General features: G+C 54.4%; 2 protein-coding genes across 3 annotated transcripts in view; one reads left to right on the forward strand and one right to left on the reverse strand.

Annotated features, from left to right (window-relative positions):
• Positions 1 to 2,382: 2,382 nt before the first annotated feature.
• Positions 2,383 to 11,702, forward strand: CHRNA2 (cholinergic receptor nicotinic alpha 2 subunit). Of its 2 annotated transcripts, none has more exons than XM_075555705.1 (4): positions 2,383 to 2,496; positions 4,038 to 4,147; positions 8,628 to 9,642; positions 11,577 to 11,702. In XM_075555705.1, exons 2-4 carry the CDS (start codon positions 4,113 to 4,115, stop codon positions 11,700 to 11,702), a joined length of 1,176 nt encoding a protein of 391 aa, XP_075411820.1. In that variant the 5' UTR covers positions 2,383 to 2,496; positions 4,038 to 4,112. The 2 variants fall into 2 exon arrangements, with proteins under 2 accessions (XP_075411820.1, XP_075411819.1); XM_075555704.1 differs by lacking the exon at positions 2,383 to 2,496 and adding an exon at positions 3,102 to 3,128.
• A 2,435-nt stretch (positions 11,703 to 14,137) lies between these two features.
• The window catches only part of PTK2B (protein tyrosine kinase 2 beta), a 161,950-nt gene continuing 153,325 nt past the window's right edge, over positions 14,138 to 22,762 (reverse strand). The window contains exons 25-31 of the mRNA XM_075556481.1: positions 20,831 to 20,977; positions 20,088 to 20,123; positions 19,566 to 19,590; positions 18,883 to 18,929; positions 18,193 to 18,330; positions 17,857 to 17,937; positions 14,138 to 15,211 (exon numbers count right to left, since the gene is read on the reverse strand). Of these exons, the coding sequence (XP_075412596.1) occupies positions 14,996 to 15,211; positions 17,857 to 17,937; positions 18,193 to 18,330; positions 18,883 to 18,929; positions 19,566 to 19,590; positions 20,088 to 20,123; positions 20,831 to 20,977 (690 nt within the window). The 3' untranslated portion in view covers positions 14,138 to 14,995. The remainder of the gene's footprint in view (positions 15,212 to 17,856; positions 17,938 to 18,192; positions 18,331 to 18,882; positions 18,930 to 19,565; positions 19,591 to 20,087; positions 20,124 to 20,830; positions 20,978 to 22,762) is intronic.

Raw genomic sequence — 22,762 nt, forward strand, 5'->3', positions numbered from 1 at the left:
CCCCTCTCGGGGAGAGCTGTGGGCTTCTCTCTGTGGGGCCAGCATGTGCCTTTGAGCAGTCATTCTCTGGCAACCGCTGGCTTCTCCCCACTCAGCACCCAGTGGCCCGGCAGGGCTGGGCCCAGGAGGATGACTAGACACGGGGGCCGGGAGCAGGAGGGCATTGGAGTGTGGTGCCCAGGGTGGCTGGTGGGGAGGAGACGTGTTCTCCTCGGTCAATGTGCTCATCAATTTCTGATAAGCATTTCACCCAAGAACACGGAAGCAGGAAGGCCATCGACTGCAGACTGGCTGTGGATTGGTGTTGGGTTGGCTGTGGTGAATGGTGCTGTGCCACCTACGATGGTCTCTGTGCCATAGATGAGGAACTGCTGCCACAGGCCAGCGCTTGCCTTCTGGGCCGAGGGGCTGCTGGACCTGGTTCCAGAATCAAGCCAGGGAAGGTCCAATGGCCCTAATCTCCTGGAAGGTCTGCTGGGTGCTGTTTCTTCAGCATTCCCACCTGTGTGCAGGGGGAGACGCAGAGACCCTGGTTAAGGATGCTCAATCCTAAGAGCCACTTCTGGGTCTGCCCAGGTCCAGCCGAGAGCAGCGCTGCCATGCCAGGAGCTTGAGGTCCAGTCACAGTAGCGTCCAACCGACCCTTTGCTGTCCTGAAGAAGCCCGCCCCTCCTGCGAAGCCATGGGCCCCTGTCGACATGCACCCCCACCCACGGCCCGCCGCTGCCTCTGGTGGCTCCTCATCCCCGCAGGTGAGTGGGGGAATCAGTGAGATACAATCTCATCTCATGCCCCGTAGGCGCACATGCCATGTCAAGGAGATGCCCTTGGATTGCATTGCCACAATAGCCAGAGCCCCAGAAAACAAACACACAAACAAACAAACAAGCCTCCACGTCCCCCACCATGCAGCCCGTCTGACTCATCACGACCCTACATAGGGTTTCTGAGGCTGAAAAATCGAATAGCTTCCTCGTTCTCCTCGGGAGCAGCCGGGGGGGGAGGGGGGGGGGGGCGTTGAACTACCGACCTTGCTTGCCGCTAGCAGAGGACTTTGGAAATGACCTCAGTGAGAAGATGGGGGCGCTGTCACCGTTCTGACAGTCACCATCATGCCAGGTGACCCTCCCAAGCTAGAGCGTAGCTCAGCGAAATGCAGACGCTACTGCGCACCTCCGGGATCGAAGGTGAGGCGTCAAAGAAAGTGCCGTCCGTCCATGGCAGCAGTGAAATCTTGGGATGTGGGCGGCCATCAGTGCGCAGTCGCTGTTGCTACTGACCAGCGTCCGGTCGCCACGTGGCAATGGCGTGTTTCTCTGGTGTTGACTGGGCAAGCTCACGACTTGCTCAGGCAGCAGGGCCCCTGAAGCAGCAACGCTATCAGCAGAACCCCGGGCCACACAGGTGCGGTCCCCTCAGTCTCCTGTGGTGCACTCAGTGTCCGGCTGACGGCCAGCCGCTGTGCGGTCCAGGCCAACTCATGACCAGCCTGCCTGCGTCAGAGCAGAATGTGCTCACGGCTTTCCACGGCTGATTTTCCCCAAAGAGCTCTGCAGGCCTTTCTCGGAGGTAACTAACTCTATGTGGACTGGGACTTGCTAACTTCGGGTTACCAGCTGGTCACAGTAACCACTTCCAGCAGAGGAAGCCAGACACTTTAAGGAAGAGCAGAGGGGATGCCTAGTGCAGCAGAGGATCCCCGGGCTCCCAACCAGACATGCGAGCATTAGTGAGTCATCTAAAGCAGTGCTTCTCCACCTTCCTCACGCTGCGACCCTTTCATACAGTTCCTCATATTGTGGTGACCCCCAACCATCAAATTGTTTTTGTTGCTACTTCATCACTGTCATTTTGCTACTGTGGTGAATTGGGCGACCCTTGTGAAAGGGTCGTTTGACTCCCAAGGGGGTCGCGACCCACAGGTTGAGAACCACTGATCTAAAGGCTGCCCGGGCTCACAGTAACCAGGCAGGAAGCCTCTCCAGCCAGCTCACCCCCACACCCTGGGTGTCCCCACAGTCCCCACAGGACTCCTCAGTTCAGGGTTGAAGCTTGTCTCTTGTCTGAATTCTGCCTCTGTCCTCTTCAGCCCTGCGTCTACTTCTTCCTATGTCGCTGACGTGTCCTGAGCCAAAGGACCACACGTTAGGCTCCCTGCTAGCTCTGCCAGCCCACATATTGGGCAGGGTTTGAGATAGCTCCTAGATCAGTAGCCCCATTTCACAGAAGCAACTGAGGTTCAGGAGGTTGAGCAGCTCTGACCTAAGAGGACAGGGAGTGGAACCCGAGTGTCCAGCCACTGTGAGAGGACTCCTGGAGACGCCCCCCTTCTCTCCTCTCGCAGCGCTGGCGCAGCGGGGGTCCCATACGCAAGCCGAGGACCGCCTCTTCAAACACCTCTTTGGGGGCTACAACCGCTGGGCGCGGCCTGTGCCCAACACCTCAGACGTGGTGATCGTGCGATTCGGCCTGTCTATCGCCCAGCTCATCGACGTGGTGTGTTTTCCCTATCCCCCTCCTCCCTCAGAGTCAGCCCCTCACACCTGCCTGGCCCCTTTCCCTGGCCCTCCTACCAGCTTCAGCTCCAGCCTCCCGCTCAGTCCCCTTCAGCCGTGACATGGTCAGTCAAAAGCCCTCCTTCTGGACTGGGCACACTGCCACCAAAAAACCACACTTACTCCCACTGAACTGTCTCCCGGAGTGCCCACCTTTATAGGAGCAGACGATGGTACCTTGCTCCTGGGAGGGGCTGCTGAGTTTGAACCACTGACCTTGTGGTTAGCAGCCCAGCTTAACCCATAGTGCACCAGGGCCCTCTCCAGGTTTTCTCCACTCCCTTCTTATCAGGCAACCCTGCAGTCTCGGACTACAGTGAGCTTCCATAGGCTCTGCTTGCTGCACTTGACACAGCCGCGAGGGCCCGAGTGGCCCGTGGGTCGGTCCTGCAGAATCAGAGTCAGGGTAGCAGTGGGTGTGTGGGAGGCGGGCTAGCCTTGGAGTGAAACAGCCCGTCCCATTGCACCCTGTTTTCTGGGCCTGGCCACTGCTGCACCCACTTTTGTTCTCTTCCCTCTCGCTGCCAGGACGAGAAGAACCAAATGATGACCACCAACGTCTGGCTGAAACAGGTGGGGGGGGCCTTCCCCTCAGTGGGGCCCCCAGGGGGCCGAGCCCGCTGACTTGGGTTGCCCCCGTTAGACCGTGGATTGGCGATGGATGGGGAGGGAGGAGAAGGAGAGTTCTGTAGGGCTGGACAGTTCCTTAGCCTCTTGGAGTCTCCTTTCCTCCTCGGTAAACTCACAGTCGTGGAGTGAATTCCGGCTCACAACGACCCTATAGAACAGGGGAGAACTGCCCCTGTGGGTTCCTGAGATTGCAGCTTTGGACAGGAGGGACGTGTGGTTTTGAATGGCTGACCCTGAGGTTAGCAGCCCACTACTAGTGGTTTCGAACTAATGACCTTGGGGTTAACAGCCCCAATGCATAATCACTATGCTAGAAGGTTTTCCAGGCCTGTAAAGAGTTACAGTCTCAGAAACCCACAAGAGCAGTCCTACCCTGACTTATGGGGTTGCTTTGAGTTGGCAGTGGGTCTTCAGTTCCTCTTGGGTTACATGGAGCATCTTGGGTACCTGTTTGGCCTTACCTGAAGGGGCGGGGGTGTGCATAGAGTGGGGCGGATGTCTACCCTGGGGCTCTTCCTCTATGGAGGGTGGAAGGGCTCAGTGCGGAGAGGAGCGGGGCCATTACCAGAAGAATGATGCAGCTCAACAGGGTTGTTGGGCGGTGTCTAATGTGTGCCAGAGGCTCTCCCGGGTGACCAGCTTACCTGGTCGGGGCTGAGGCACGGAGGGCTTCTCAGGATGTCAGTCCATCAGAACGCAAGTCAAAGGAGAGACTCGCAATCCCAGGCCCACCTGGTTCCTGGAGCAGAGCTCTTTCCTGGTGGTGAGGGTTGGGGAGGATCTGCATGTGGTCTTGCCCCGGGTCAGCACTGAGGTCAAGCCCCGGGGGGACGTGCCTTTCTCCCTGCACAGGAGTGGAGCGACCACAAGCTGCGCTGGAACCCGGCCGACTTTGGCAACATCACATCCCTGCGGGTCCCTTCCGAGATGATCTGGATCCCCGACCTTGTCCTCTACAACAAGTAAGGAGCCTTTGCAGTCCTGGGAGGAGTCTGGAGAGCTGGGAGGGGTCCTCCTGGAGGGTCTGCTGGGGTGGCTTTGGAAGGAACTCCCCCTGTGTCTCAGCTTCATCACCTCCCGAAGTTGCTAAGAATCTCTCATTTTGTGTCTTTTCTTTATTCCTTTTATTTTGGATCGCTCATCCACACACACAACTGAAACGGACCGAGCATCCACTGCGGGCCAGTGCCCAGCTCTTTGTGAATCAGACAAAGACTGGTCAATATCGGGGTGGGGTCTGGAGAATGTGGTGCAGTGTCTGTAAGGAAGGCCTGAGAGCTTGTGCTTAAGGATTGACACTGCAGGAACAGGCCATACGCAGGAGTCACCCCTTCTAATGGGCAAAGCACGCCTGGTCTGTCTCTCAAGAACTCATGCCCTTTTCTATTGGCCTTGCATCCCAGACCACAAAAGGTCTATCTGTGGCCAGAATGATTAGTTCCTCATAAAAAGCCAAGTCTTGCGGACAAAGTGACTATATCTATCTATGCATCTATCGATCTATCGAGAGATCTCGTGATGTAATGGCTATGCCTTGAGCTGACGACAGCAAGGTCAGCAGTTCAAAAGCACCAGCTGCTCTGGGGGAGAAAAATGGGGCTCTCTCTCATAAAGAATTGCAGTCTCAGAGACATACAGGGGCAGTTCTGCGCTGACTTAGGTTCCTATGAGCCAGTATTAACTCAATGGCAGTGGCTTTGCTTTGGTTTGATATTCCCACGCAAGTTTGTTTGCTACCAGACAAGTCATCATTTAGAAACCAGCAAGTTAAAAGGAAATGATGCGTGGTGTTATGTTTGTATAAAAAAAATGTTCCTAAGGATCACTGCTGTCCCTTGGTGCCATAAACGGCTAAATGCTTGGATACTCACCAGAAGATTGGTGATTCGGCTCTAACCAGAGTCACCTCAGAAGAACGGCCTGGCGATCTGAGTCCTGGAGATCAGAGCGGTGGAGAACTGTAGGGAGCACAGTCCTGTTCTGACATGCAGGCGTCTCCAGGAGTTGAATTCATCTTAGGAGCAATAGCGTTTAGTAAGGATGTAAATAGGTATGAAGAATGTGATTTCAGGGTCAAATAATTTGTTCCAACATGGTATGTCACTCCCCCACATCCTTGAAAAATACCAAGATGCAATAGCATTCTAAATGTTGTTACAAGTTCTGCAACAAAGAAACCCATTTACTCAGTGTTTTCTAATTTCTTTGACCTACTTTGGAAACATGAGGGAGTCTTGGTGTAGTGAGTCAAATATTGGACTGCTAAAGGCAAGGTCAGCAGTACAAAACCACCAACTACTCCACAGGAGAAAGACGAGGCTGGCTTGTAAAGATTTACAGTATAGGAAACCTTATGTAGTAGTTCTAAGGAGCCCTGATGGCATAGTGGCCTACTCACTGAGGAGTTCTTCTCAAGGTCAGTGGTTCAAACCCACCAGCCACCCCTGGAGAGATAGACGAGGTTGTCTACTTCTGTAAAGATTCAGCTGTCTTAGAAACGCAGAGCAGTTCTATTCTGCCCTATGGTCTCTGAGTCAGAACAGACTCAATGGTAATGGGCTAATTTTAAGTAATAAAACAGAGGGCGAAATGACCTTCTGGATTTGGAGTCTCCAGGGGGACCATACTGGCCCACGATGTTTCGCTTATGTCCTCCAGTTGGGAGTCAGACCCAAAGTCCTGCCAGCTCGTTGGTGTGTTTGTCAATCACTGTATTGCCTGGGAGGCCTGATGTTGCAGCTGCCACGGGACTGACAGATGCTTCCCCCTCCCCCGCCCACACCCCATGCCTCTGTGTCCTGGGCAGCACCCAGGATCCTGGTTTCCCTGAGGCCCCCAGGGATGGGGAGCCAAGTCATAGTATCTAATGGGTTCTTGTGTTTTAGGAATACCAAATAAAGCCAAACCCAGTGGTATTTGATTTTAACAAGAAGACTTGCTAGGAAAAAAGTCTAACAGAAAATCTTGCAGACATTTAAAGGAAGGTCTCCTGCCAGGTGGATACTACACTGCAGGTTAACCAGAAACACGAGTCTCCCCAGACTGCTGCAGGCTTCCTCAAAATGGGGCACATGTTGCCATCTAGTGGTGATTGTGTGTGATGACAGAAATGCCCCTTCCCTCCTTTAAATTTTTTTGGGGATCAGTTTACTACTTTCTAAATTTTGTTTTCAGACTACCCATAAATCCTGTTTGGAACTACTCCATAGCAGAGGAATCTGTCTCTTCCTGTGTGTTCTTCTGGACCTCTGGGTCTTAGGTCTGACTATGTGAATTCAAGTGGGGAGAGACTGTATAAAAGACTAATTCCCGGAGTTTAGCAGCAGCACCTCTCAGGGGAACCCAGGCCCTGAGGAGGCACCACTGGATGACTCACCACAGAACAGACTGCCTCTTCCTCCTCTCTTGCCCTCCACCTGGCCAAGAGTCCCATGGTGGGTCCTTAGACTCCCTGATGTGTTAATTTCTCTTCCTTTCCATTTCTATGGACCCTTTTAAAAAGCCAACCAGTCCCTTGGGACTCATAGGGGCCCTCCAGGCAGGGTAGAACTGCCGCCCTGGGCTTCCTGCACCGCAGATCTTTCAGGGAGTAGAAAGCCTCATCTTTCTTCCTCAGGTGGTTTCCAACTGCTGATCTGTGGTTAGGAGCCCAGAGCATAGCCACTGCCCGAGGGCTACCCTCGTGAGGTTTTTAACTACGGGATCGCCTCGTGTGATGTCCACAAATTCATATCCTTCTATCGGAATGTCAAACACCAACCCCCTGTCCACAGCTTGACTCAGCTCAAGGTGACCTTCTGGGTGCATCTGAGTGGGCTCTGGCCCTCAGGGTCCTCAACAGTTCCCCTCCCCTGGAAGTCTTTGCCAGAATGTTTTTTCTGGGGAGTTTCTGGGTGAACTCAAGCTGCCTTTAAAAAACTTTCTAATGTGAATGGGGTGGAGGATTGCAGGACCCTTTTTACATTCAACCATTCCTGCACCTTCTGCTTCCTAACATTCATGCCTTGACCTGCCCAGCTTCGGGTGAGCAGCTGAGACTGTTAACTCTTTCTACAACCCAGGGACTCCTGAATAAGAACCCACTGCCACCCAGTTGGTTCCGACATATAGTGACCTTACAGCAGGTTTCTGAGACTGCACATCCTTATAGGAAGAGAGAGCCTCAGCTCACTCCCACAGAATAACTGGTGGGTTTGAACCACCAACCTCATTGCTAGCAGGCCAACCCCTGATCCGCAGCACACCAGCACTTCCTGACTAAAAGGCTCTAATTCTGCTTTCAAGCAGCCCCCCAGAAGTCACAGTGCTACCCCTCCCCAGCGGAAACCCTTCAGTGCCCTCCCAATCAAACACCTGTGACCTCTTGTCCCTGGGGCCCTTCTGACTTCATGTCCCAGCACACCCACTCACACCCTGCCTGAGCCCAGGAGGCAGGACCTGCCCTTTCCCGTTTTTGCTTCTTGTTCCTTGGGGTCCTCTGAGAACTCGTGCACTCTCTACCCCTTGTGTACACCAAACCTACCAATCATGAACCCCCAGCCCAAACCAAACCCACTGCCCTCTAGCTGATTCCATTTCATAGAGACCCTTTAAGGCATTTCTGAGAATATTCAACTGGACAATTGACGGGAGCACACAGCCTCGTCTTTCTCTCCAGGAGCAGCTTGTGGCTTCGAACTGCTGATGTTGTAGTTAGCAGCCCAACACTTATTCCGCAGTGCCCCCATGGCTCCTTCAGAGCTTTCTTAAGGACCCTACTGGCTCCCACTGGATGGGAGTTTCCCCTTGCGTCTTTCGAGGCAGTTGACCCACTCTCTCGGTGTTTTTGCCAAACCACCTGCCTTGTGTGTAGTTGTGCGTGTCTGTGTCCATCTTCTCATGGTTCCTCAAAGGGCAGCGGATGGCTCGTAGTTTTCTCTGTCTCTGTCGCTCTGCGAGAGTCTGTGGTGGAGGAGACAGCCTCCCAACCACAGGGTAAGTGGGTGTGCTCAAGAAAGATTTTATATCTTTTCTGTGCCTGGAACTGAGGCTCCCAAGAAGGGAGAGAATATACTCCTAAGTCATCGCTGTAAGCTGTTCAGTAAAACCAGGCAAAGAACCACTTATATGCCACAAATACCTCCCAGTGTTACCTCTGACAAAGGAAAGACAGCTACATGTCCATAGGGGTTCCTTGCAAACCTGTCGGTACTCCGTGACATTCTGTGAAAGGTCTCCTGTGCGTTAGAAGATGACTTCTAAGACAGCATTAACAAGATGGCTCGTGGAGTGGAGCCAGACATGCGTGTGTTGGGCAAGTCTTAACGCACTTCACGTGAGACCCCAACAACTTGACCGGGTTGAACTTGAGGGTTGGGGTTCCGCTCGGTCAGTTGCTTGGCGTCACGTGGCATGGGTAGCTGAGCTTGGCGCCAAGCCTCTCATCTCCTTTCCTGTCCCCAGTGCAGACGGGGAGTTTGCGGTGACCCACATGACCAAGGCCCACCTCTTCTTCTCGGGCACGGTGCACTGGGTGCCCCCCGCTATCTACAAGAGTTCCTGCAGCATCGATGTCACCTTCTTCCCCTTCGACCAGCAGAACTGCAAGATGAAGTTCGGCTCCTGGACCTACGACAAGGCCAAGATCGACCTGGAGCCGATGGGTCAGGCGGTGGACCTGAAGGACTACTGGGAGAGCGGCGAGTGGGCCATCATCAACGCCACGGGGACCTACAACTCCAAGAAGTACGACTGCTGCGCCGAGATCTACCCCGACGTCACCTTCTACTTCCTCATCCGCCGGCTGCCCCTCTTCTACACCATTAACCTTATCATCCCCTGCCTGCTCATCTCCTGCCTCACCGTGCTGGTCTTCTACCTGCCCTCCGACTGCGGCGAGAAGGTCACGCTCTGCATCTCCGTGCTGCTCTCGCTCACAGTCTTCCTGCTGCTCATCACCGAGATCATCCCGTCCACCTCGCTCGTCATCCCGCTCATCGGCGAGTACCTGCTCTTCACCATGGTCTTCGTCACCCTGTCCATCGTCATCACCGTCTTTGTGCTCAACGTCCACCACCACTCTCCCGGCACCCACAACATGCCTCACTGGGTGCGGGTGGCCTTCCTGGCCTGTGTGCCCCGCTGGCTTCTGATGAACCGGCCACTGCCGCCCTTGAAGCTCTGTGAGCCCCCAGGCCTGAAGCTCAGCCCCTCCTATCGCTGGCTGGACACCAATATGGATCCAGAGGAGAGAGAGGGAGAAGAGGAGGATGAAGATGGCTGGGCGTGTGCCTGTCATTCTACCCCCTCAGTGGGTGCTCTCTACAACCCCGAGGGCCTGCGTCCAGTGGCCTCAGCTGCCCAGGCCGAGGCCCCGGGGCAGGAGAGAGGGCTCCTGTTGTCGCCTAGCATGCAGAAGGCACTGGACGGCGTGCGCTACATTGCTGATCACCTGAGGTCTGAGGACGCTGACTCTTCGGTGAGTTGGAACTGGGTGAGGGACCCCTCGCCCATGAGCTTAGTAGGAACTAACAGGTGTTGGTCTCGGTCCACCCAGCTGCTCTCTGGAGAGCCCGGCCCCCTTAGACAGGGCCCCCCCTTCCTGGAATACACCACCATGGAGAGTCCCTGGTTGGAACGCACCGCGAGGGGTAAGAGCAGTAAGTTGTTGGTGTTAGTGCCCATCAAATCGGTTCCCACCCCTGGTGACCCCATTGTGGGCACAGAAGCACGGCTCCATCGAGGCTTCAAGCCTGGACAACCTTGCCGATACAGTTGGCTTCTGGGGTGTTGACTGAGGTGCCTATGGAAGGGGAGGGGACGCTGTCCAATGTCTAGCCCTTTAGCTGGTAGTCGGTCAAGCACTTCCCTTTTAGGGCACTTGATTGGCTGGTGTCAGGATCCCATGGAAGCTAAGAAAGCCAAACTCACAGACAGTGAGTGGGAGGGGAGAGGTCCCAAGAGCTAAACCTCCCAGTGCTACACCAGGCCAGCCATCATCCTGCATGGTGGGAGGTGGAGAGGCAGGGGAAGGCCCAGGGAATATTTCCAAGATCAGATCCATGAGCTCCAGGGTTTGGTCTTCAGCCATTCTCCTTGTTCATAGGATCTGGACATTTTTGTGAACTTCAGTATTCACCCAGACGCCGGCCAATCTTGGTGATAGCAGATGGTCTCCTCGCCCCCACCCCCTCCCGCCGTGACTTGCATGACTAGGCGAGCAGTGCATTGCCCAGGATCACAGAACTCTTCTTAGCGACCTGGCAACTTATTAACTTCAGGGAGGACGAAAGGCCGGGAGGTCATTACGGGATGGCTTTCTCAGTAGATAAGAGAAATTAATCATTATCTAATCTTGGAATGGCTAGGAATCCAGACCTCCTTGCCTGTGTTGTGACCCTCAGATTCTCCCCTAGTTCCATAAAGGGCCTCCAGCCTCCCTGGAGTTGCACTTACCCTGTTTTCCCAAAAATAAGACAGTTGCTTATATTAATTTTGTTACCAAAGATGCGTTAGGTCTTATTTTCAGGGGATATCTTATTTTTCCCTGAAGAAGATTATGGTACACATTTATTGTTGAACAACAAAAAGTAAATTTATTACCTGTATACAGTATGGTAGTCGTTGTCATCACAAACCAGCATAACCAGACAAACTGTGAATCCTACAGTATGTAGAATTTCTTGTTACTACCATTATTTCCATGTACAACAATCTGTGGTACATTTACTCACACTTTCTGTCTGCTCCGGCTACGCTGTGGCCAACAGTGAGCTGCGCGGCAGTGCCCGCTGCTAGGGTCCAGAGTCCAGAGTCCTTGTAGTTTCAGGGGCCTTATTATTGGGGAGGCCTTATGTTCAGGGAGGTCTTATTTTCGGAGGGGTGCCTTATATTTCAGCGAGAGGCAAAACTGTAAGTAGGTCTTATTTTCAGGGGATGTCTTACTTTTGGGAAAACGTGGTATCTTTACCGGCATCCCTTTCTCTGTTCCCTGCAGGCGAGTGGTGGTGGGTGTGTATAGGGGTGGAGCAGGGGGAGGAGACAACATGGGCCAGCAAAGATTTAACCATCCTATAGCTGCTGGACATCACATTGAAATCACTAAAAGTCCCTTGGAGAGGGATTGTATCTCTTCCATGTCTCCCTATCCTTGAGTTGAATGTCGAAGCATCCATTGCCAGGAAAGTGAGAAGCCTATGGGAAAACTCTGGGCCTCGTAGAGGGGATGGCATATACCAGGAGTTATTAGGCAAGGATGCTTTGAACTCTGAGACAACCATATTTCTCTTCCCCACCCACCCCTCTCCCGGCATTGGCTTTGAGCTTCCCAAGGTCTCAGGGTGTGTAGCTGCCTCCCAGTGGTGATCTTCAGAGGGCCTGGCCTCTATCACTGTGAGCCCATTTCTACTTCAGGTAAAAGAAGACTGGAAGTATGTTGCCATGGTAATCGACAGGATATTCCTGTGGTTGTTTATCATCGTCTGTTTCCTGGGGACCATTGGACTCTTCCTGCCTCCGCTCCTGGCTGGAATGATCTGATTTCACAGCCCTGTGTTAGCTCCCAGACGGGGTGCTACTGACCATCCTGAACTGCTTCTGCCTCTAGAATAAACCTGTGGGGTTGCCCCCATCCAACTGCAGGTGTTTCTCCCTAAAGAACCTGAACTAGCCCACTCCTAGAAGACATGGAACCAGTCACCTCGACGACAGCTCTCAGAGCTAAGAACTGGCCGAGCACCTTTTGTTCTGAACGCAGAGGACCTAACATAAGGGACGGCACTGGCTCTCCGGATGCCGGGTGATGGTGGTGAGCATGGGCATCCGTGTGAGAAGCTCCTGGAGGAGCAGGTGCAGATACTGCCGAGTGAGGGCACAGCCAAGCAGGGAGAAGCAGCAGGTGGATGTGGGACTGGAAGAGAGAAGCAAGGTGTGAACCCCCCAAAAAAGGGTGCCTTGGGAAGATGGGAGAAGTTGGTCAGGAAGTAGGGGTGGGGTGGGCCTGAGATGAGCAACAGCAGGGACTTAGCACAGCCTCAGTGGTCGAGGAGAACAGTCAGATTGAGGTGGGGCTGCAGTGTGGGGAGCAGTGGGAGATGTCGGTTGGAGTGGCTGTAAACCAAGCTAAGAAGGAAGTCTGGGGGCTTTGGGCTATAGGGCTTAACAGCATAGTGCTAGAGGGACATTGGGGAGGGGAAGTAGGTAAATGCGGGGCACTGGTGGGGAGGAGGTGGACCAGTGGTGCACCTGGAGAGGCCAAGCTGGTCCCTCCAGATGGAGGGATGGATGGTGGATGTAGGTAGGTGGATCGTGCTGTCTAGCCTGGAGTTCCTCCCCTGGCTTCCCCTTCCTTCTACCCTTCCCTTCTTGGCTGCAACATTGACTGTCTTTAAAGGCCCAGCTTAAACTTGGAGCTTGTTAGGAACCACCCTCTGCAGGGCCCTAGACCCTTGGTACTTGGTGTTACAGGTTTCTCTCCAATAGATGCCCTTCTCTCCAATAGAAGCCATCTCTATGCTGGGTGAGTGAGCAATCAGAACTCAGGGCACTTGTTCTGAGCCATGGAAGATGAGCTAGACTGCTTTGCACCCCGAGATGGCCCTGAGAATGCTATCACTGCAGGACTGTTTGTCTCCACAGACTTCCTTCCCTGTCCTTCCTAAAGTCCTCCGTGTATTCCGGCCAACTCTGACCTTCTCAGTGGAGCCTGCTGCTCACTTTGAAGTGGGAACTGTCAAGGCCCTTGGTCACCTGTGGGAGCCAGGTCAGGGCTCAGTAGCTGACGGATGCTGCTTCTCCACAAGGCACCAGGCCCTAGGGTCCTACCCCAGGACAGCATGGGGAAGCCAACAGGAAACCAGAGCCATGCTTTCAGCCTCCTCCAGGACTCTTGGGTCCCCTTTCTAAGCCACTTTGACCTCTCCCTGTCTTGGCTCCTAGAGGTCACTGGTGTGGGCATGTTCACTAACAGTGATAGTTAGGGCTTTGTCCCAACTTGGCTGATCCACGGTTCTCAGTAGTTTGGTAGCAATCCTGTTTAGCCGATCTAACACAATGTAATCAACGCTGTGATGGGATCCAACATAACATGGTCAGCTCAGTAAGCAGCCGCAGCTGTGGTGGAGTGTAGCCCTCTTGATTAGGTCAGGTTCTGGTGTAATTGGAAGAAAAACTGTGCGGGGGTGTGGCCTGCTCCTTTTAAAAGCAGACTCCATGGAAGAGTTTCACATCTGCTGGAGCTGGATCCTACATTTATCTGGTTCATTAACTTCCTGCCATGTTGCCTGCCCATCCCAGGAGCCATCAACAACCTTGCTGACCTGAGCTTGGACTTGGCCTCTACACGCTGTGATCTTCCTGCTTCCTAGTTCCTCAGCCCCTGCGGTGACAGGAGTTGGGAGACATCTCCAGCTAATTATCTGACCCGCAGACTTGAAATGGACGGACTGAGCCACTTCCACAACTGTGTGAGCCAGTTCTGGATGTGAATCTCTTTCTATCCAGCCCTTCAGCATCACTGGCCTTTCCTTCACTAGAGAACCCATTCTAACATCTGAGCGCTTTTCAGGCTCCACGTCCATCTTGCATGTAAATCAAGGGATGAAATAAAACTTAATCTGCACCTTTTACTACCTGAGGTCTCTTCTCTAGCCACTCCCTCAGCATCAAGCCTGGCCCAAATCTGATGACTCTGGTATCTTCCGGGAGGATGTCACTGGCTTCCCTCGTGTGGCCGTGGTGGGAACTGCCATGGTCCACCTAGAAGTCACCCTTTGGTCAGTGCCTCGCTCCCCATGCAGAGACCAAAGGCCCCGGGCGAACCGGCCCTGACTTCCAACCGAGTGTCACACACACTTCCCTTGGGCAAGCCCCAGTGTCCACCCACGAGATGCAACGAACGTCCCCAAAGTGTGGCTCAAACAAACAAAAACCAAGCAAACCCCAAAGCAAATTATACAATTTTAATTCAACCACAAGTCAAATAGAAAGGGGGTAAAAGAGTGTTGTACGCAAACACAAGAGAAAGGAAGGGAACAGGTGAGAACGGGGGTGAAGGAAGGGGGTGAGAAAGAAAAGAGGGGAAGAGCGGGGCAGGAAGGGCAGAGGAAGAGAGGAAAGGAAGAGAGAGGAAAGAGGTCAGAAGAGAGGCAGACGCTTGCCCAAAGTTCTGTTTTACCCCGTCTCTCCCTAGTCTTCCCAATGCTTGGTCTGTTGGTACAACCGGGCGTCCTGTGCCCAGACTCCCAATAAGCGCGTTCCTGGATCATCTTCCGGGTCCTCCCACGGGGTGGGGGGTGGGGCACACAGCTGTCAGTCCAGACCAGGCTCTTATTAAATAAATTCCAATGTACACTGTACACAAAAACCAGGGCCATCCCTTGCCTCACCCACTATTGCCTCCCACGAAAGCCCCTCTCCAGCTCCTCTGTGCGGCCCGGGACCTCCGAGGACCAAAGAGGAAGGGGAAAGAACAGCTTGAGCCCCATGCCCGTACATAAAGCCACGGGGATGGCTCCTGGCACCACTGTGACAAGCTGCCCTTGCTCTGGGCCAGGCCCGTGTGAGGAGAGCACAGCTGGGTAGCCACAGTCTTCCTCTGCACCCTCTCTGCCATCCCCAGCATCCACAGGGGCCCTTGTGTCCAGCTGCAGCCTGAGTGGGGGTGGGGTGGGGAGAAGGGGGTCGTGCAAAGTGGCAAAGGGCAGGACTCCCCTAGGCCTTCCCCCTGAGAAGACCCACGTGACCGAAAGCAAGGCAGGGGCCGGGGTGTGGCGCAGGGAGGTACACGACACCAGGTGGGGGGGCAGATGACACAGGCAGGGTGGTGCCCTCCTTCACTCTGCAGGCGGGTGGGCCAGGTTGCCCAGGACCTTGGCCTGGTCCACGGCATCGAGCAGGTTCTTGGCATCCACGGCCAGGGTGTGCGAGGCTGTGAGCATCTGTCGCTTGCACTCCTCGCTCAGGGAGGTGGCGGCATTCTGCTGCGCCAGCCGCATCTTGTTGATGAGATCCGCCAAGTCTTTGTTCAGCAGTTTCTGGGTGCCTTCAATCTGCAAGAGGCACACAGAAGGGAGGCTAGCAGTCGAGGGAGAGACAAAGTCTCGTGACCAGAGGATGGTGAGCGCACAGGTGTTGGTCTGCTGGGCGCAGCAGGTTCCCCCAGGTGGTCAGAAGTTCCCTGGACTGAATCCAAAGTCCCATGCAGCAGGGAGCCCAGGACAGCAAGGACTGACAGCAAAGACTGGCCTGGACATCTTCGGCCCATCTGCTGTCACCCAAGGCGGGTGTAGTTGGTAGGGCCTCCTTTCTCTGAGCCCCACCCCCTCTCACTGGTTCAAATGTTTGTGTGAAAGGTCAGGGGTCCATTACGTGGGCTCATGGGTTTCTTTGTGTGTGATCAAGTCCAAGTCTGTATTGAGCTGCCTTCTGCTGAGACATACAAGGAGACAATTATCCAGAGCGGTGACTGGAGAGCTCATTTGTCAGCACACAGGCCATCGCCCCAAGAGTGCTGAGGTCTCACATGGGACCCGGCAGCCTGGGCCACCCCGTCACTGACTGTGGGGGAGTGACTGGCTGAAAGTGGAGCCTGGTGGGAGGACAAGGGTTAGTCTGAGAATCTACTCCTGGTTTCCAGAGGCTTCGACATGACAACGTGGACAGTCGTCCCATCACTTTCCCATGGCCCGTCACACATTAGCCCAGACTTGGTGGCTTAAATGACCCAGGTTCATTACCTTGCACAGGTCTGGGGGTCAGCAGTTGGACATATGTCTCATTAGACCTGACGTCCAAAGGGGTCCTGGTGGTGCCAGTGGCTACTCGCCAGCTGCTGACTGGAAGGTCAGCAGTTTGAAACCACCAAACTCTACGGGGAAAAAGTTGAGGCTTCCCCTTCCCGTGAAGAGTTAGTACCGTCTTGGCAGCTCGCACGGGCAGTCCCAATCTGCTCCATAGGGTTGTCATGAGTCAAAATCACGAGTTTGGGGTGGGTGGAATGGGGGGTTGCTAAAGTCAGGGTGTCAGCAGACTGCCTTTCTCCCGGGCCTCAAGGGGACCATCTGCTCCTGGCCTTGCCTAGTGTCTGGAGACAGTTTGGATTCCTTAGCTCCTGGCTCCCTTCCAGCAATCACATCACTTTGACCTCTGCTTCTGTCCCTGTATCACCTTCTCGGTCTCTGGCCCTCCTGAAACCCTCTTATGCGGGCACTGGGCCCACCCAGGTAGTCGGGATAGTCTCCCACCTCCAGATGCAGAGAAGCCGTAGCCACAAAGGTAACACATTCGCTGTTCTGGGGGCCTGGGGCTGGCTGCTGTGGGGGCCATCCTTCTCCTGCTCAGGCTCAGGCTTCACAGGGAGCACAAGCACCTTGGGGAGGCCTCTCACTGGGGCTTCTCACGGATAGGTTTTGTTAGTTCTCTTGTCAATAAAGAGAATTAGATGAAACGATCAATGATGGAGAGCCATAAGGTCGATGTCAATGACACACTTGCCCTGGTGATGCTGTTGGGTGAGTGTGGGACCGTGAGCCACAAGGTGAGTGGTTCAAACACCCCAGCTGCACAGCAGGAGGACGATGAGGCTGTGTGTTCCCCAAAAGACTGACATCTTGGAAACCCTATACAGAGTCGCCATGAGTCTGACTGGACTCAACAAAGGCATCTAGGGACAAGGATAAAAGAGGGACAAACAGGAAGGGGGGCCCACCTTTGCATGACCCTCTAGCAATAAGAACTTGCCACCAGGAGCCATGGCCTCATCTGCACGACACCAGGAGAACTAGGTGAGCCCTGCCCACCACCATGGACCATCCTGATCAGACACAATAGATGGCCCCGGAAAGAATGGGAGACCATTGTAAACAAAACTCTAATTCTTTATAATAAAATTTTTTTAAAGGCTGGACTTACTTGACTGGCAGAGATTAGAAGAGCCCCTGAGACTACCACCCTGTGATACCCACTTCCCTTTAAATTGGAAGCTGAAACCATTCCCAAGGCCACCTTTCAGCCACATAACCGATTGACTCATAAACAATATCCCCATGTGAGCATGGGGCTCTGTATTTAAACTGACTGACTAACAGCATCACCTGTATGAGATCAAGCAATCAAGTCAACACTGTTGACACTCACCCTGCGGCACAGATTGGGGGACAGGGAGGCGGGGGGAGAAAGCTGGGAGCGGAACAGGGGCCATGGAGAACGGAGACACCGTTTGGAAAACATAACCAATGTCGCTGACTGTGGAACCAAGGCAAACACTGCCCTCGAGTCCATGGCGACGCCTATAAACAGGGTAGGGCCACCGCTTTGAGCAGTCTGAGGAGGCTGCAAAAGATCCGTGGCAAAGTGGAATGGATGGATAATGGCCTTTCCCCCCTGAGCACTTTTGGAAACCCCTTGTCTGTACAGAACTTGTTTGATGGGAACTAACTTTCTGTGAAAATGTTCACTCCCAAACCCAACAATAACACTGAAACTCACTGCGGGTATCTGAATTTCCTTGAAAGGGCAATTCTGCCCCATAAGCGGGCCGGGTCCTTAGGTGCCCTCTTAGCTCCCTGGGGTCACCTGGAGCTAAAACATGCAGCGCAGTGCCACCAACGGTACCCAGAAGCCACCTGGTAGGGCCCCTGAGCCTTGGCCAAGAAGACACAGGGAGTAGGGAGGGCTATGGGATGCGGGCACTTACCTCGGTCCGGGAAGAGGATGGCAAGGAAGGCAGGAGATCGTCCACACTCCCAATGAGCTTGCGCAGCGTGAGCCCCACGTTCTGGGGAGCGAGAGGGGCATGGAGGCTGTCACCTGCGCTCTGGGAAAGCCATGCTTCCCTGGCCGCAGTCCCAGCTCCTAGAGGTGACCACAAACTAAATTCCTTTTGACAGCCTTTCTCTCATGAGGGTCTTCGTGGGAAAGGCAGCTGCCCAGGTGGCAGATAAGGAAGCTCAGAACTCCCACCCTCCCTCTGGGGCTGGGCGGGCAGCCTCCCTCTGGTCCCGGCCCGGGCTCAGGTCCCAGCGGCCCTTGCCTTCACCACGACCACGTAGCCCTCCGGAGGCAGCTGGCAGAGCTCGTTCTTGAGTTCCAGCACAGCCCGCACCAGCTCCATGACGTTCAGGTACACCAGGTCATCGGTCCTGTCCAGGTTGGCCGTGGGCTGGATGGACTGCATGGGCAGAAGGGAGTGGTGGGGAGGAAGTCAGGGGATGCTGACTTTGAAAAAGCGCTGCTTTGTCCCAGGGTGCATCCCGCCCATCTGCTCCCGGGCAGTGGTCTCAGCCCTGAGTGCTGAGGCCAGCAGCATCACGCCAGACCACCCGAGCCATCCCCTGGGCAGGGGGCGCGGGCCGCTGTTTAAGGGCCCCAGTGATTCTCATAGGCCGCCGAGGTTGAGAACCACTGTCCAGATGCGAAAACCAGCACTGCAGGCTACTATAAGGGCACCTGGGGAGCTGGGCGCCCATCGGAAAGGCTTCCGAGAGAAAGGGGTCCCCAGCACAGAGCCCAAGGGCTGGACCTTGAGCTCTTCAAGCATGGGAGACAGCAGACCGAGTCTGGCTTGTTCTTGAATGGGTGGTGTGGCCCCAGGCCGGGCATTTCCCCTCCTTGGGCCTCATGCCGGGGGCACAGCTGAGCATCCCTTGCCTTCCACCTGGTGGAGCCTGCAGACAGCGCGCCAGTGGTTCCCGTTCCCGCTCCCGCCCAACCCTCCACGCACCTGTGCGCCCAGCCGCGGTGGCTTCTGGGGAGGCCCGGTGAACTCCGCTGCAAGGAGGAAGGAGGGTGAGCGAGGCTGCCGCATGCCGGGCCCTGTCCTTCCTGGTGCTGATCGCCAGGGAAGCCCGGCGACCACAGAGCCCCTGGGAAAGTACGCCTGAACCCCAGCGGGAACATGACCCTGCAGCCAACCCAAAGGACCGCACAACACCCGCTGGCCGCCCTGGTTCTCTGCGAGCCCACAGCACTGCTGCCCATGTTGCCTGGAGCCCGCCTGCCCGGGCTCAGATCCGGGCTCTGTTGATGGTTGCCTCCTGCCTCCTGCCCCTGCCTTGCGTGCAGGCTTTTGGAGAGACCCCACAGGCCCAGCTGTCCCCTCCTACTTGCTCGCTCCCATCCCTTCGGGCAAGAGAAACTGGGAGAGGCCAGAAGGAAGAAGCGCCAAGTCCCCAAAGTACACTCCAGAAAGGGAATCTAGGAAGGGTCTGAGGAAAGAGGAGCATCACCGGCCAGGCAGGGAGAGAGCAATATGGCTAGCGATGGTCAGCGAGTCAAAGATGGGCCCTCGCCACTCCCCGAATTACAGCCAGGTGGCTAAGCCAGGCGCCCCTCTGTGCAAGGAGGGCGGCTAAGCAGCGATGTTAAGCGGAGAGTCCCGCCAAAGGGAAGGGTGTGAGCACTTACTGTAGCCGGTCTCCTTCTCGGGGGTCTGCAAAGAAGGAACGAAATAACATGTCACTACGCTGCTCCGGGGGACAACGGACTTCCCCTGTGTACTTGTGCCGTGACCCCCGACTGCCCAATTGTGTATTCACACATCATAGCCACAGAGGGGAGCTCCTGAACCAAACTGACCCGGGGCTGGGCCCATCGTGCTGAGAGGCTGGGGGCCCTTTCGCATGCCACAGCAGTGGTAGAGGTGTCGCTGATGGGGACCCAGGAAGCCAGCCACTTGGAGGTCAGACCAAAGACATGCTCCCAATGTCAAAACAAAGGGATGATTAAAAAAGGTGTGTGTATGGGTGGTGGTGCTCAAGGGGTGCCATCGTTTACCATGGGTTCTCAAATTTATTTGGCCTCTCCCCTGTGGCATTGAAAAAACATTTAGACTAGGACTCATGATCCTGGAGAATTCCAGCTACCACCAGGGGGCGTTGCTGTCCACTTTGGGCGGTCTGGGAACCTCTACTCAGGTGGGTGACTTACCAATGGAGACTTATTGTTCATGTACACCATGGGGTCCTGCCAAAGAAAACCACAGCAAAGGGCTGAGGATTTGAGACCCAAACTGACTAAAAACACACAGAGAGGACATTGGCCAGTCGGGAAGAGAATGGAAGTCCTGACTTACCCCAATACACACACACACAGACACACACACACCATCACCTGGATGAAAACATCATGCTTAGTGAAGTCCTAATGGCACCCCGCCACACACACACACACACACACACACACACACACACACACACACACACACCATCACCTGGATGAAAACATCATGCTGAGTGAAATCAGTCCCAAACGGACCAAGGATAAGTGATCTCACTTATGTGGAGTAAGCAAATATACAGAAAACAGCAATTAATAATGGTTAACTAGGAGTGGAAAGGAAGGAAAAAGGGCGTCTTTGTTTGGGAGGGGTTACTAAGTTTATGTTCACAGGGACGGAATACTTTTGAAAAGGCAGGGGGCGCATGGTGGTCCCACAAGAAAACGTCATCAGTGCCGCTGACTTGTCGCGTTAGAAGCGGTTCTCTGGGTGAATGCTTTGCTTTGCACCCAGCATGATCGCTCAGTTCAGCTTGGGAGGGGAACTGAGATGCTAGTACGGGAACTCTCCCTTGTAAATATGTTGATCAAACTGGGTTCCGCAGAGCAGAACACAGTACCCACACTGCAGTCCCCCCACCCTCACCCCCACCCCCACTGCCACGGCAGCTCACCAGGGATTTCTCCTCCTGCCTCAGCCACTGGTAATCTTCCACCATCTGCTTCTGCTGCTTGTCCAGCACCTGCCGCATCTTGGCCCTCTCGGCCTCCCAGAGCTGCTGGGCCTCTTCTCGGCTGCTGGGCCGGATGAAGTCCTCCTCCTGAGAGGGGGGTGGAGATTGGAGAGGGCACCATGAGACCAGTCCTTAGACTGGGACAGGGACAGGCCTCGGAAGAGGCTCACTGGAGCCCCAGGCCTTGGGCTGGCAAGCTGCGCTTCTCTTGTAAGGTTGCTGTACGATTCACAGCCATGCTGGGAGACAGCCAAGCTCATGCCCACCAATGCCTCTGGTGTAAACTGGTGCGAAGCTTGAGGACACATTGCTTACCATGCGCTGTAGGCAAATGATACCCTGGTCTGTTAATGAAATCTCATTGCCAAGTGACTGACCCAATACTATTCCAGGGAGTACTTGTACTGCCTTCACTCACAGAATACACTTAGGAATGTATGGGCAGCCTTCCGGACACCGATGGTTCTTGTCCCCAACTCTGTACCATGGCAGCAGTTCTAGAAATGGCAAAGCCTCTAGCCCCACAGCAAGCAGTCCCATCCCACCGGATGGTCCACGGCAGAGCAGAGTCTGATAAAAGGTGCAATGGCAGGCGCGCTTCTGACGCCACCTGTCTGGTAACATGTGCTCCTAGTGAGAGACCTGCAACAGTAGCAGCCTTCATCAAACTAATGCCACTCAGCAGGTTCTGACTCCTGCTGGCCCCAGGGAGGTCAGAGTCAAATGGGATCCATAGGAGTTTTCAAAGCCGAATCTTTTCGGAAGTAGGTTACCAGGCCTTTCTTCTGAGATGCCTTACTTAGACTTGAACTGTCAACCTGTGGGTTACCAGCTGAGCATGCTAATTGTGTGAACCAGCTAATGTTTATTAGGATACAGCTCGGGCTATTCCAAAGGTTAGATAGGATGCTAAGAGATAAAAATGAAGAATTTAAGAGCTATACTTCTATGATAAGTGTTTCTTCTTCTTCACCTTGTTCATCTAGCCCTTGATTTACCTCATCTGTGGGGAACTGGCCCCATTCACAGCTTTGTCTGCCATGTCCTATGCAGCAGGCCTGTGTGTGCGTTTAAGGATTTCTTTCTCCTCTGTGTTCTCAGGGCTGACTGGCCCATCATCTGTTCAGTCCCTCTACTCAAACCAAGCCAAACTCACTGCCAACGAGTCGATACTGACTCATTGCAACCCTCTAGGACAAGGGGGAGCTTCCCCTGTGAGTGTCCGAGACTACAGCCGTGTACGGGAGTAGAAACCCCCATCTTTCTCCCAAAGAGTGGCTGGTGGTTTCAAACTACAGGCCTTGCAGATCAGAGGTCAATGCATAAACACTCTGCCATTGGGACTCCTTCCACACAGCTCTGCTTTTCCTGCCTCACAGTATCACCTATGCTGCCTGGTCTCATGGAGGAAGCACGTGATCGGCCTCCTCATAACTGCATGGAACTCTGAGGTGGCCCATCCCAGGGCAGAGTCCTTCTGCAACAACCAGGCCAGTCGTCCCCTCACCTCCCAGTTTGCCGATCCGTCACGGCACAAACCCAAACACCAACAACCGGACCCTCTGTCCACTTGTTGACCTTAACTCACTCACCTCAGGTTCTAACAATACTTCTCCCCACAAGTTGGGTTTCTAGCTGAAATGGTCTTTGATCACTAATTTACTCAGTGGCCATTTACTCAGCGACCACAAGGAGCCCTGGCAGGGTGGTGGGTTAAGCGCTGGATTGATGACTACAAGGCCAGCGGTCCCAAACCAGCAGCTCCTCTGTGGGAGAAAGACGAGGCTTTCTGTTTGCATGAAGATTTACAGCTTCAGAAACTCAAAGGTTCCTCCCCTGATCTATAAGATCACTATGGGTCAGCATCAACTC

This window comes from Tenrec ecaudatus, chromosome 8 (genome assembly GCF_050624435.1).
Source record: "Tenrec ecaudatus isolate mTenEca1 chromosome 8, mTenEca1.hap1, whole genome shotgun sequence".
Lineage (NCBI taxonomy): Eukaryota > Metazoa > Chordata > Mammalia > Afrosoricida > Tenrecidae > Tenrec > Tenrec ecaudatus.

Excerpts from the sequence above, each read along its gene's own strand:
- CHRNA2 (XM_075555704.1), top strand. The coding sequence starts at position 3,102 with ATGACCACCAACGTCTGGCTGAAACAG. Across the intron at positions 3,129-4,037 it reads CCAACGTCTGGCTGAAACAG|GAGTGGAGCGACCACAAGCT; the intron begins GTGGGGGGGGCC and ends CTCCCTGCACAG. Across the intron at positions 9,643-11,576 it reads CTGAGGACGCTGACTCTTCG|GTAAAAGAAGACTGGAAGTA; the intron begins GTGAGTTGGAAC and ends TTTCTACTTCAG.